This window comes from Oryza glaberrima, chromosome 4, assembly GCF_000147395.1.
Source record: "Oryza glaberrima chromosome 4, OglaRS2, whole genome shotgun sequence".
NCBI classification, from domain to species: Eukaryota; Viridiplantae; Streptophyta; class Magnoliopsida; order Poales; family Poaceae; genus Oryza; species Oryza glaberrima.
In genome coordinates, this window is record NC_068329.1 from 24,103,010 (window position 1) to 24,115,922 (window position 12,913).

Consider the following 12,913-nt stretch of genomic DNA (forward strand, 5'->3'; position numbering starts at 1 on the left):
AGAATTCGTTGAAAGTTGAAACGGTATAGATTGTACGGTGTAGTGATCAATTACACATTCAGTTAGGTCGTATAGGATCTCATCACTCTATTTGTTTGTTCTCGTGTGAGGAAGCTAGGCAGCTTATTTTGTTGTGCCAGTTATTGGCTAGCGTACAAATACAGGTCCACTGAATTGTTTTGACCAATGCTACTAGTAGCTGCTTAATTGTTTTTTTTTAAAAAAAAAAGCTACTCTACAATACTAACACTAGGCAGAACAAGCATTTCAGTTCAAGATATCAGTGGTCTATAGAACTACGAGCCAGAAATAAGCCAAACATCATATTTATAAAAAAAATAATTTGTAAATAAAACTTTTATATAGATATTCTTAGTGATCTAAACGTAAATATTGAAAAATAAATTACGATGAGAAAACTCTAATATCAACACCATATTTAAAGTTGAAAATTTAAATTTTGGTTTATAAGCAGTATAAAAGAAAAGACGAAGCTGCTCAGCAGTCCAGCTAAGGAAGAGCTACCCTAATCTTAATCAGTCCAAGGGTTGACCCTCAAATGCCCATTCTATACTACTAGTATATACAAAATATTTTTTAGCTGAAAAATTAATACTAGTAAAATACACACAACTCATCTAGCTAATAATAAGCTAAGTAAGCGGTAGCCTAATTTTAATCAGTCCAGCCGCATTCCAACTTCCTCATCATCTTTAATTAATCAATCACTCTGCATGTGTGCAAGCCATGTATTGGGTTGCCAGTTCGCCACCCCAAAGTCAGAAATCGTTGCTACAACCGACAAGTCAAGCCCTTCCGCTGCTGAAGTGTTCAGAAGATGCCACCGCGGAGAGGACTCTCGCTTTCTCAAGCCTGATCCGGTGATTCCTTGCTGATATTAAAACGGATTACGGAATGTGGCTGCAATTAAGAAGCAGCCGCGACAATGGACATGCCATATCGGAGCATCCATTTTTCTACACATCCCTGACGTCTGAATCAGGGAGAATATCTCCATGCATGAACAGTCCATCGTCTGAGTGTCTGACTTTGTTTTCCTGTGGCCAACCCATCGATCAACATACCGTTCCCTGATCAATCAATCAATCGGCTTGATCAGTTGGACGCCATCAAAGTACAAGAACGGCGACGACCGGCGACGGAGCTACAACGGACAAGCTAGCTATATATCGTTTCTTGCAAAATGCGACCAAACTCTCCATGCTTCCGTCGCTTTCGCGTGCAACAGATAAGGTGGGCGGATCGAGCTGGAAAAAGAAGAGAAGAAACGCTGAAATTTTCGTGCTCTGATCGGTTGATGCTGTCTCCTTTTTTTTTCTTTTTCTTTTTTTTTTGCGGGAAGGTTGATGCTGTCTCCGATCCCGGCGCGTGCACTCACGGCTCACGCAGTCACGCCACTGAACAACCAGTTTGTGTGCGAGTGTCGTGCGACCCATGCGTTACGGCATCCAGCACGCGGGGCTAGCTAGCTGCACGTCGTCGCGCCCACAACGGAGAGCAGACCGTGCTCTGGAATTCAGGGAAATTAAGGAAAAATTAAGGTGGTGTGCTCCATGCTATCCCTGCTGAAGAAAACACATCGTTTTACTTGCTAACTGTGCTACATGTTGTCGGTTCGACTGATCAAACCCACAGGCAGGAGGTGCCAACAGCAAGCTGCCTCATTCCGGCGCCCGCAGTGGAACTGAAGCGTGCATATGTGCTACTGGTTTCGTTGTCCGCGACCATATATCTATAGTAAAGTGATGTTTGACACTTCAAATTCAAAGGATTTCGATGGACTAGGCTTGAACAGCTGCATGCTAGTTGATGGCAGAAAGGGATATGCGTGAGTGCATTACCACCCAAATGCGCACATATATGCAGACGAGCTTGGATTCAGGCAGTGGGATACTCGGAAGGGAATAGGAAAGTTCGCTTCTTCTGAAGTCTGACTGTGGGATAAAAAGGGCTTCTATTAACTGGGCCTAGGCACCACTGGACGCTGGTACCTTACCAAGCCCAATATCGGCCTGTATCTGAAAGTCTTAAGTAGTTCTCTGATATGAATAAATAAGGTCACCGAAGGTCCCTCAACTTAACAGCGAGATTTTTTGAGATCCCTTAACTACAAAACCAGATATGTGTACCCTAAACTTCTTCAAACCATTCACCGAAGGTCCCTCGGCAGTATTTTTGCCCGGTTTTGCTGACGTGGCATCGTAGTCAGCAAAAAAAGTTTAAAAAATTACATGGGACCCACATATCAATTGCATCCAGTCTTTTTTCTTTTTTCTCTTCCTCTCTTTCGGCGTCAGTGGGCGAGCGTGGCTGCGGCGGGAGAGCTCGCGACGACCAACAGAGTGGAGTGGGGTGGCGGCGGCAGCGAGCGAGCGCGCGGCCGGCAGAGCGAAGCGGCACCGGCGGACGGCGCGCCACACGGCGCTGTTGCACTTGAACCCGAGGCGGCGGAGGTGGAGGTGGAGGCGACGACGCCGACCTCCCCGAGCGAGCCGAGCACCCATGCCTTGGTGACTCCGACGCGTCGAACGGCGCGAGCTCGAAGTCGAGCGCCGCGCCGCCGGGAATGCTTCTCTTCTCTTTTCTCTCTTCACTCTTCGCCGGCGGCGGGCAAAGCGGCGATGGGCGAGCGCGGATGCGGGCGACGGGCTGCGGGCGGAGCGGCCGACCCCCGCCGCCACCGCCGTCGCTCTCACCGGCCGCCAGCTGCCGACCCCCGCCTAATGCATATGAGCCATATGGTTAGCCACATATATAGATGCATATACACTAATACGTGCGCAGTTTGCATGGCCCATGCATCTCATAAAAACCAGCGAGCTAGCTTCTTTGATAAATAGTAATCTTGTTTGCTTAGCGTAAAATGACAAAATATCGTCAAACATCGGTCACGGAGCAGAACACGAAGCGGACGTCCACCTGCGCGACGCCGGCTTAAGTGCTTACGCGATCGAGATGCACGATGGTGGACTTCCTCATCGGCCTCCTCCGCGTGCCCGCGGGGCTCGCCGCGCGCGTCCTCGCCAGGCATGGCGTCGCCAAGCTCTACGCCGGCGCGCGCGCCTCAACGGCGCCTTCTTCCTCGTGTCCCCGGGCCCAGACCGCCGCCTGCAGCCGCCGACGCCGTCCCTCCGCCTGCTCCGGCCGCGCGTCGCCGCCCGCTGTCGCTCGCCCTCTGCGGCCACGCTCTCCCGCCGCTTTCCGCCGCCACGGCCGCGTGCTCGCCCACTGACGCTGCCCCTCCGTCTGCTCCAGCCCCACGCCCCTTTCCACCGCCCACCGCCGCCGACGCTCTTGCCAGTTGCCTAGGTCGAGGCGCACACCACCGCCCCGCCTGAGGCGAAGAGGTCGCCGCGGTGCGCACACGCCGAAAGAGAAGAGAAAAAGGAAAAGAGACTAGCATGCAGCTGACATATGGGCCCCACGTAATTATTTTTTTTTTCTGACTAGGATGCCACGTCAGCAAAATAGGACAAAAATACTGCCGAAGGACCTCCGGTAAACGGTTTGAGGGAGTTTAGGGTTACACAATTCTGGTTTTATAGTTAAGAGATCTTAAAATATCTCGGTGTTAAGTTGAGGGACCTTCAGTGACCTTCTTCCTTCTCTGATATAGCACAAACTTGGGCTTATTAGGGATTGGCATGCCTTGGCACTTATTCCGAAGTACGGTGGCAAAAGGTCTATCTCTTCTCCCCCAACTATGGCCAAGTCTGATTTTTCTCCCTCTACGCAAGACCAGATATGGCGGAAAACGCTAGTTAGCGCGCGCCGGCGGTGCGTGTTCCAAGCCCAGTGCCGGCACGCGCGCGTCTCCTCTACGATTTTTTTTTCGTTTTTTTTTTACCTTTCCCCCTTTTTTTTCTTTCTTTTTTCTGATTTTTTTTTATTTTTAGCATGTTTTTAGTTTAAAAGTTTTAAAATTTTGACTTGAAAATTTTCAAATCTGAACTTGAAAGTTTTTAAATCTCGACTTGAAAGTTTTCAAATCTCGATTTGAAAGTTGTTGAATCTCAAATTGAAAGTTTTCAAAATTTTCAAATCTGAAGTTTTTAAATTTTGAGTTGAAAATTTTTAAATCTCGACTTGAAAATTTTTCAAATCTCGATTTGAAAGTTTTCGAATCTCGAGTTGAAAGTTTTCAAATCTCGAGTTGAAAGTTCTCAAATCTCAAATCTAGACTTGAAAGTTTTCGAATCTCGATTCTCGAGTTGAAAGTTTTCGAATCTGAGTTGAAAGTTTTCAAATCTCAAGTTGAAAGGTTTCAAATCTGAGTTGAAAGTTTTTAAATTTTGACTTCAAAATTTAAAACTTGAATCGGAAGTTTTCAAATCTAACTTAAAAAGTTTTCAATCTGTTAGTAAAAAATCTCCAGAATTTTTCCTAACTACTATCATTAGTGTTAAGTATATTAACTAATATAGGTAGTTAACACTAAATTGAAGGAGGGAGTGCTCGCCAGCTATTTTCCTGGCGCGCCGTAGCAACCCCCAGATATGGAGTCTTCAAAACCAGTTCGTCTTGCCTCTCTAAGCAGTTTGGACAATAATTTTATCTTACGCGATGTGTTGACATGATCGTCATCCGAAATGGCATCTTGGTGGTTTTTTTAAATTTATTTTTCTTGACTTGTAATGTCAAGAGTCACATAGGTTTCACGTCGTATGAAGAACAAATCTACGTGCCATGCTTAAACAGTCGTATAAACTGCTTGGGAGATAAAACGAACTGGTTTTGATAGTTAAGTGAGCATTTATATCTGATTTTGGGTGTGAAGGAAATCAGACTGGGGCTGCAAAATAAAAAGGAATAAGTTCATTTAAGGTCCCTTAACTTGTCAATGAATCCGATTTTTGTATTTCAACCGCAAAACCAGATACAATGGGTCCCTCAACTATCAAAACCGGTGCAGATTAGGTCCCTCGACGGTTTCGATGGCGGTTTTGGCTGACGTGGCGCCTACGTGGCTAATTTTGACTCGGTCTTGATCTGACGTGGCACTGATGTGGCGCTTACGTGGCAATTCAATCCGGGAAAATAATAACCCCCATGGGACCCACATGTCAGTTTCACACACGATAATAATAATGGTGGGACCCACACGGACCCCACCTGTCAGTCTAATTAACCCCACCTCTTCTACTTCCTCTCTCTCCTCTTCCCCTCTCTTCGTCTCTCTCTTGCGCTGGGTCATTTTGATTCTCCTCTTCCCCATCTTCTCTGTCTTCATCTCTCTCCCCTCTCCTCTCTCTCTTCTCTCCGGTTGATGGGCGGCGGGGAGAGGATGCTGTCCGGCTGGGAGAAGGGGCGCGGCGCGGCGGCTGGTGGAAGGGAAACTAGCAGAGAGAAGGGAACCAGCCCGGCGGCGGAGGTGGCGCCGCTACGGCCGTGGTTGCGGACGACGTCGACGTCGACCTCGGCATCCTCGGCGACGGGATGAACGTGTCCCGCCGACTGGCCGACATGCGCGCGCATCCTCCGAGGCGGCCGTCCACGTGGGCGGGTGAGGGGGCCACCTTGCTGGCGGGAGAGGGGAGAAGCGGCCGGTTGCGAAGACAACCATAGTGACGATGATGACCGTGCGGCGCGTGGCAGAGGCTGATCTCGCGAGCAGGAAGCTCTTCGTCCACGGCCTCGGCTGGGGCACTAGAGCCGACGACCTCTGCTCCGCGTTTATGTGCCTAATCATACAAAGGTAGAAGCAATAGCGACTAGTACTAGCTGACTGGAGTATATTTTGCTTCGTCATCATCATTTGTTTGTGTTATGATGGGGTTGATGAATGAATGAGTGATCATTGTTTTCGGCAAGAAAACACCGTTCCGGCTGGGCTGACGAGGAACCCATATCGATTCGCTCGCCGCGGCCCATGGAAACCCAACAGGAAATGGCGGCGCTACCTTCCGCCGCCGGTGGCTACTAACGGTGGGTGATGCTCGAGCACATTGACGAACTCGAGGTCGACGACGAGGACTCCAACTACAACTCCTGCTCCGCCGCTGCCGACGACACCGCCAATCCCGTGAGTCCATGACGACCTCGCTCACCTCCGACGGCCACGTCGTAAGCGTCTACTTCCGCCTCGAAGCGCCCCCGACGACGTCACACCTATGCCCCTGGCGGTCACTCTTCTCCATTTCCGTCGCCGTCGTTGTCACCGGCCGCATCCCCTAGCGCAAGAGAGAGATGAAGAGAGGGGAGAAGGAGAGAGAGAGGAAGCAGAAGAGGAGTTGTGAGTTAGACTGACATATGGGGTAGCGTTGGTCCCACCATTATTATTATTATTTTTGTATGTGAAACTGACATGTGGGTCCCACGGGGTTTATTATTTTCCCAGGTCAAATTGCCATGTAAGCGCCACGTCATACCACGTCAGATCAAGACCGAGTCAAAATTAGCCACGCAGGCGCCACGTCAGCCAAAACCGCCATCGAAACCGCCGAGGGATCTAATATGCACCGGTTTTGATAGTTAAGGGACTCGTTGTATCTGGTTTTGCGGTTGAAGGACGAAAATCGGATTCGTTGATAAGTTAAGGGACCTTAGATGAACTTATTCCGATGCACGTCCTTGCAGGCCCAAAGTTTCACCCGTTCAAGGTCGCAGACGGGCTCGGCCGTGTGCTCCTTGCCTGCTCCACGTGGGAATAAGTTCATCTGAGGTCCCTTAACTTGTCAACCAATCCGATTTTCGTCCTTCAACCGGAAAAACAGATACAACAAATCCCTCAACTATTAAAACCGATACAGATGAGGTCCCTCAGCGGTTTTGATGGCAGTTTTGGCTGACGTGGCGTCTACGTGCCTAATTTGACTCGGTATTCGTCCCACGTGGCATTGACGTGGCGCTTACGTGGCAATTCTATCTCCCAAAAATAATAAAAACCATGGGCCCACACGTCAGTTACAAAAAAAATAATAATAATGGTGGGGCCCCAAGTAGGGCCCACATGTCAGCTTTCTCTCTTCTCGTCTCAATCCCCTCCTTTTCCTCCTCCCTCCCCCATGCCACCTATCTTCATATCTCTCCCCTTTCCTCTCTCTTCTCACCGGCGGAGATGCGGACGGCGTCGAGGCGTGGCCTCCTCCACTCCCGCCCCCATGGGCCTACTGCCGGCGGCCGCTGCCCTCCCCTCGTCGCCCGCCGCGCCTGCCTCTGCCGCCTCTGGATGTTCCCGCCGCCGCTGCTACTTCCCCCTTGCCTCGGCCTCCGGTGGTCGTTCTCCAGCACCGCCTTCCGCCCCCACACCCTCCTCAGGAACGGTCGCCGCGCTCGCCTCCGCCGGCGACCGAGCAGGACGGGTCCGGGCACCGGAGCGACGCAATTGTAGTGGGAGCACCGAGCACCCCGACAACTTCATCCCGCCGGGGCCGAACATGTCGAAGTAGATGGCGCAGGTGAGCCGCCGCCGGTTGACCCACGTGGGCACGGTGCTGTTGCCGACGTTCTCCACGGTGCTGGAGGCCGGCGTTGAAGCGCTCGGCAACGGCGTTGTACTCGTCGGTGCACGCGCCGCCGCTCCCCGTGGCGCGCTCCAGCGGGAGGCAGCCCATGGGCTGGAGGCCGTTGAGTTCGACCTTGCGGGCGCCCGGCGCCGAGCACGTGAAGCTCGCGGACGAACGACTCGGCGACGCCGAGGAGGTAGTCGCCGTACGCCACCGCCGTGGAGTACTCAGCCGCTTGGCCGCGCGCCACGGCGTAGTAGTTCACGAGGAAGTCGTTGGTGCCCATGCTGACGATGTAGAGCGCCTCCGACAGCGTCGCTGCCTCCGCCGCGTCATCGTCCCCCCGGAAGCTCCGAAGCCTTGCCGCGTACTCCTTGAAGTAGTCCAGCTCCTTCCACAGCGGCAGCACCGACTGCACAACGCGACCTCACAAAATTACTTCATGGATGTCATGTGTGATGTCACCAAAGAACACCATGAAAGTGTAGCTAAGCTAGCTATCGTTTTGCTCTAATGGAAGGCTAACGAAAAGATCAGAGGTGGCATTGTCGTAGCCGGCGGAGGCAAAGCACGCGCCGGCGGCGAGGCTGCTCAAGTTGACGGCCGGGTCGAGGTAGGCCGGGACGAGCGGCGGCAGCCCGAACGTCTCGGAGATGAAGTCGACGGCGAGGGTCCAGATGAGAAGAGAGAGAGAGAGCTGACATGTGGGGCCCACTTAGGGCCCCACCATTATTATTATTATTTTTTGTGTAACTGACATGCATGCCGATGGTTTTTATTATTTTTTCGGGGATAGAATTGCCACGTAAACGCCACGTCAATGCCACGTGGGACGAATACCAAGTCAAATTTACCATGTAGGCGCCACGTCATCCAAAACCGCCATCAAAACCGTCATGAGACCTCATCTGCATGGTTTTGATAGTTGAGGGACCTGTATCTAGTTTTCGGGTTGAAGGACGAAAATTGGATTCGTTGACAAGTTAAGGGACCCCGGATGAACTTATTCCGCTCCACGTGATTCGGCCATAACTTGCAGCTTCTGAGGCCCATGACTCAAAAGAACTCTACACGGCTAGGCCGGTGTAACCGCTCGATATAGGCCGGATTGATCTGCTGTTGCATGTTGAGGCCCATGATTACAAATACTAAAGATGGCCCAGAATTACATTACACTCTTCTGGAAGATTACCTGTGGGAATTTTGTGAAGCTCTCTGTTGGTTGAAGCACATGTTCCCCGGACCTCGGCGCCTGGCCATGTAACCGACTGTTACGTTCGTGGCAGCAAAGCCGGTGAACCATGTGGACAACATGGGACATGGTGGTACGGTGGTGATAGCTAGGCTGAAGCAAAAACATCTGTGGCTCCCCGGACTCTTCTCCCGTCGGGCCTCGGAAACCGGGCAGCCTGATCCCGTCGAAAAACAGAAAACGGCCGGTCGCCCAGCCGGCCGTCGCACGCGGCACGCCCACGCCCGCGGCACGGCGCGTCCGCGCCTTCGCTCGCGCGACGCGTCTCACGGCCGGCTGCTCCTCCGTTCCGGAGGCGCTCGCCCCGTTCCCACGTGTTGCCCGTGTCAGGCGGAGCCCGTCGCTAGTCGCTACTAGCTTCTCTGGAACAGTCCGGTTCCGTACCTTTCGCGTGGCCCGCAGACCACGCCGCACCACCTGTTTCCACGTAATCCGCCCAAAAAAACCACCGGATCAGACTCGATATCCCCCCTCCCTGCCATACCCGCGCACGGCGCCATCATTCACGTGCAGTTAACAAACTCGCAGTAACTCTGTTTGAAACGTGGGGGAGAAAAGAAAATTCTCCTGTAGAATATCACACACACCGTTATGCAAAGGAAGGAAAAAATCTTCCTGTCGCTAACACAGTTGCATTCCAGGGGTCCAGGGAGGTGGCCATCACCACCGTCACTGCATCACATCTATTATACCAGTTTAGGCAGCAATCCTACGCGGAGCACAATCACTCGGCGCGTAAAGTTGGGAGCAAGAAGAGTACCGGATCGACCTAATTCGCGCCCACTGAATTAATCAATCAGTAAAGCTGCCACCGTGCCACCACACACCAGGGTGATCAGTCATCACGCTGTGCGTAACTGCGTTAGTTGTTGCGTCCCGCCTTGTCCGTCCTTGTCACCCACCACCGGCCAGCCCTGACAAGCATCGTGTTGATAGCCACATGCGTTTGGATTTAGCAAATTATACCAGCTTTGGTGTTCAGGATAAGCCCCGCTTGTTTGTAACGCCGATACTGTACTCCTGCACGCTGTCAAGTTACCATTTCTTTGGTCTTTTCCTCCTCAACTGGTTATCCAACCACTGGCAGCAGCAGTTCATGCCTTTGTCAGGCGTTGTTTCCACGTCGAGGCGTTTGTGTCGTATGCAGGGCAAGTAACTAAGTATCTCTAGTAATCTGAGCCGGTTCCGCGGGATCTTTGCCCGCTCCGCGAGCGCGCGAGTACGCGACAACCCCCACGCATTTGGCGTGTCCCCTTATCCTCGTGAGCGTGACGTGCCCTCGTCGACGCGATTTTTATAAGCATCTTGTGGAGCTCAGCGATCAGCCACTGCCGCATCGCAAGCTGGAGCAGCGAGCACCGTAGCAGCAGCAGCAGCAGCCTCCTGGTACACACTGCACTACACAGCGCAGCAGCTAGCGATAGTGTATCGCACTTACTGGATACGCAGTCGAGCATCTCCAGCAGCAGCAGCAGCGGAGTGATCAGCGATGGAGAGCAGCTTGGTCGACACAGCCGCCGCCACTCTCTGCCCGGCGGCGGCCGTCGGCGGGCGGCGCCGCGCCGGCAGCTTCTTGAACTGCTCGTGCTCCTCCAAAGGTATGTACATCTACCGTTTCCATCGTGCATTCGTCGGGCGATCTGGATATCTGATGGAGTTTGTGGTTTTTCGGTTGAGCAGAGTACAGGGTGAGCGCATCCTACTCCATTGGGCGGATGCTGAGCGGGGTGAGGTCGGCGGCGCGCAAGAAGCTGTTCAGGAGCGAGCCGGCCGACCTGCTGGGGATCAGCTGGTCGCCGGACTCGCCGCCGTCGAACGGCACCGACGGCGGCCACCACCACCATTGGTGGACGGCTCTCGAGAACAACTTCGTCCTCGAGTCCTCCGAGGACGAGTACGGCGGGGTCGTCGTGGACGCCGACAGGCTGCCGTCCGACAAGGCCGCCTTCGCGCGCTCGCTCGCGGCGTCACTCTCCTACTGGAAGTCCGTGGTACGTACGGGCGGCCAACATCTTGATCTCTCGGATCGAATAGAACAGATGTTGAGTTCAGTTCCTCATCAGTTCATTTCAATGTGGATACATGATGGTGGAAAGTGTTTTACAGCGGCAGAGCATACATCACCGATCACCCTCTTACTGTAGTTCACCCGTCTTATGATTTTTGATGTTTCAGGGAAAGAAAGGGGTTTGGCTAAAGTTACCAGTGGATCGCTCAGAGTTTGTTCCTATAGCAGTGAAGGTATTGTTCTTTTTCCCGTTGTGAATTCAGAATACCTGAAGCTCACCTGTAGCGTTGAATCTGAAAGATAAAATAAAAAATAAAAGAAAAAGAAAGGTGGGGGTTTTAGTCAGATATGCAATGGTGATTTTGACATTGGAATTTGGAAAGTAACTCAGGAGATTGCTGATGGTGTTGCTTAACTCTGTCTGCAGGAAGGTTTCAAGTACCACCATGCCGAGGAAGCATATGTGATGCTGACATACTGGATTCCTCATGAAGAGCCATGTATGCTCCCTGCAAATGCATCTCACCAGGTTGGAGTTGGGGGGTTTGTGATCAACGATCAAATGGAGGTCGGTTTCATCTGGTTTGCTGTTGTTTTCATTGGAACAGTTTAACTGAAAGAGTTTGTGCGTCTGACTGTATTCTCAACAATTGAATAGGTCCTAGTGGTGCAAGAAAAGTACTGTGGTTCATCTTTGGATGGTGCTTGGAAACTCCCCACAGGGTTCATTCTTGCGGTAAGAACATATGTAATGGTACTAATATATACATATGATGTGTGTCGCTGTTACTAACGCAACGCTTGCTTGCAGTCGGAGGAAATATTTACAGGAGCTACTAGAGAAGTCAAGGAAGAAACTGGGGTAAGAAATGGAACGCTTTGCTATTCAGTTCTCTCCTCATTACGATCAATTCTCAGTTCTCAAAGTACTGTGGTGTTATCAACTATGCAGGTTGACACTGAATTTGTGGACGTTGTTGCTTTTAGGTAATTATCTTCCTCATGGCAGCATGTAATCCTATTGATTAGCTCTGTTGAAACTGTTCCCCCCTTAATCTGAAACTCTGAATTTTCTCTCACCAATTTTCATCTTTTACAATGATAGGCATGCACACAACGTGGCATTTCAGAAGTCCGACCTGTTCTTCATCTGCATGCTAAGGCCTACATCAAACAATATCAAAATCGACGAAACAGAGATTCAGGCAGCGAAGGTACAACATCTTTTGAACTTGCTGAAACGTTTTCACGAATCACGACATGATGTTCAGAGTGCACATGCTGGAAGCCTGGAACAACAAATCTTTCTGGAAAAAAAAGTCTGAAACATCCCTTGTGCCCTTGGTCTCTTTTTTCAGTGGATGCCGCTGGAGGAGTTCGTCAAGCAGCCGTTCATCCAGGAGGACCACATGTTCCAGAAGATCATGGACATCTGCATCCAGAGGCTCAGGAAGTGCTACTGCGGCCTGACCGCGCACAACGTCATCTCCAGGTTCGACGGCAGGAGGTCGACGCTGTACTACAACGTTTCTGAACCTGAGGATGTGAACTGCAATGCTTCTTGACAACGGATCGCCCAACCTTCCGTCAGGTTCGCGTTGTGATCTAGCATTAGGCTCTGTGCAATGCAGTGCAGAGTCTCGAGTACAGCGACCTGGGTAACTGCTTGTGAAGCAGAAATCCTCTGTAAATATGAAAAGAAGAAGATAGGATTTATGGCAGGTCGGGTAGCTCTGACCGGCTGTTGCAGTTTCACGTAGATTGCAGCTGAACTGAAGAAGATCTTGAAGACTTTTCAGAAAATTTCGTTTCTGTGTATGCGCTCACGCTAAGCAGCTGCTTAATGTGTATCTAGTGTTGCTATGGCGAAAGCAAAGGACACGTACACACCAAGAACCAGGACACTAGTAGGATGTGATTGCGCTCCGAGTTCTGCTCTTACGCGAACAGTGTGCCAAAATTTAGGTACTTGCAACATTGCAAGTACCAAATGTGTATGCAACCCCTTCTTTGCGCGTGCAAAGTATAATTGAAGAACCTCCTGAATGTCTCATCACTATTCTGTAAGTGTGATTTTGCAGCCATACATGACACAACACATTCGAGTCTTCGACGCCTTGTCTGCTGTATTAATCAGTTTTCTCCATTTGGAAATGAAAGACGGGTTGAATGATTTTGGGACAATTT

The 12,913-nt window shown here is 51.1% G+C and overlaps 1 protein-coding gene across 1 annotated transcript; it reads left to right on the plus strand.

Moving 5' to 3' along the window:
- The first annotated feature begins 9,896 nt into the window (after window positions 1–9,896).
- LOC127772106 (nudix hydrolase 8-like) lies at window positions 9,897–12,783 on the plus strand. The gene is made up of 9 exons (XM_052298092.1): window positions 9,897–10,316; window positions 10,399–10,709; window positions 10,894–10,959; window positions 11,154–11,294; window positions 11,385–11,462; window positions 11,538–11,588; window positions 11,679–11,713; window positions 11,832–11,940; window positions 12,085–12,783. Exons 1-9 carry the CDS (start codon window positions 10,208–10,210, stop codon window positions 12,289–12,291), a joined length of 1,107 nt encoding a protein of 368 aa, XP_052154052.1. The 5' UTR covers window positions 9,897–10,207; the 3' UTR covers window positions 12,292–12,783.
- Window positions 12,784–12,913: the final 130 nt, after the last annotated feature.

What these genes read in the sequence shown, in the direction of transcription:
- LOC127772106 (XM_052298092.1), top strand. Translation starts at nt 10,208, where the DNA reads ATGGAGAGCAGCTTGGTCGACACAGCCGCCGCCACTCTCTGCCCGGCG. An exon ending in CTGCTCGTGCTCCTCCAAAG is followed by an intron (nt 10,317 to 10,398) that starts GTATGTACATCT and finishes TCGGTTGAGCAG; the next exon opens with AGTACAGGGTGAGCGCATCC. An exon ending in TGATCAACGATCAAATGGAG is followed by an intron (nt 11,295 to 11,384) that starts GTCGGTTTCATC and finishes ACAATTGAATAG; the next exon opens with GTCCTAGTGGTGCAAGAAAA.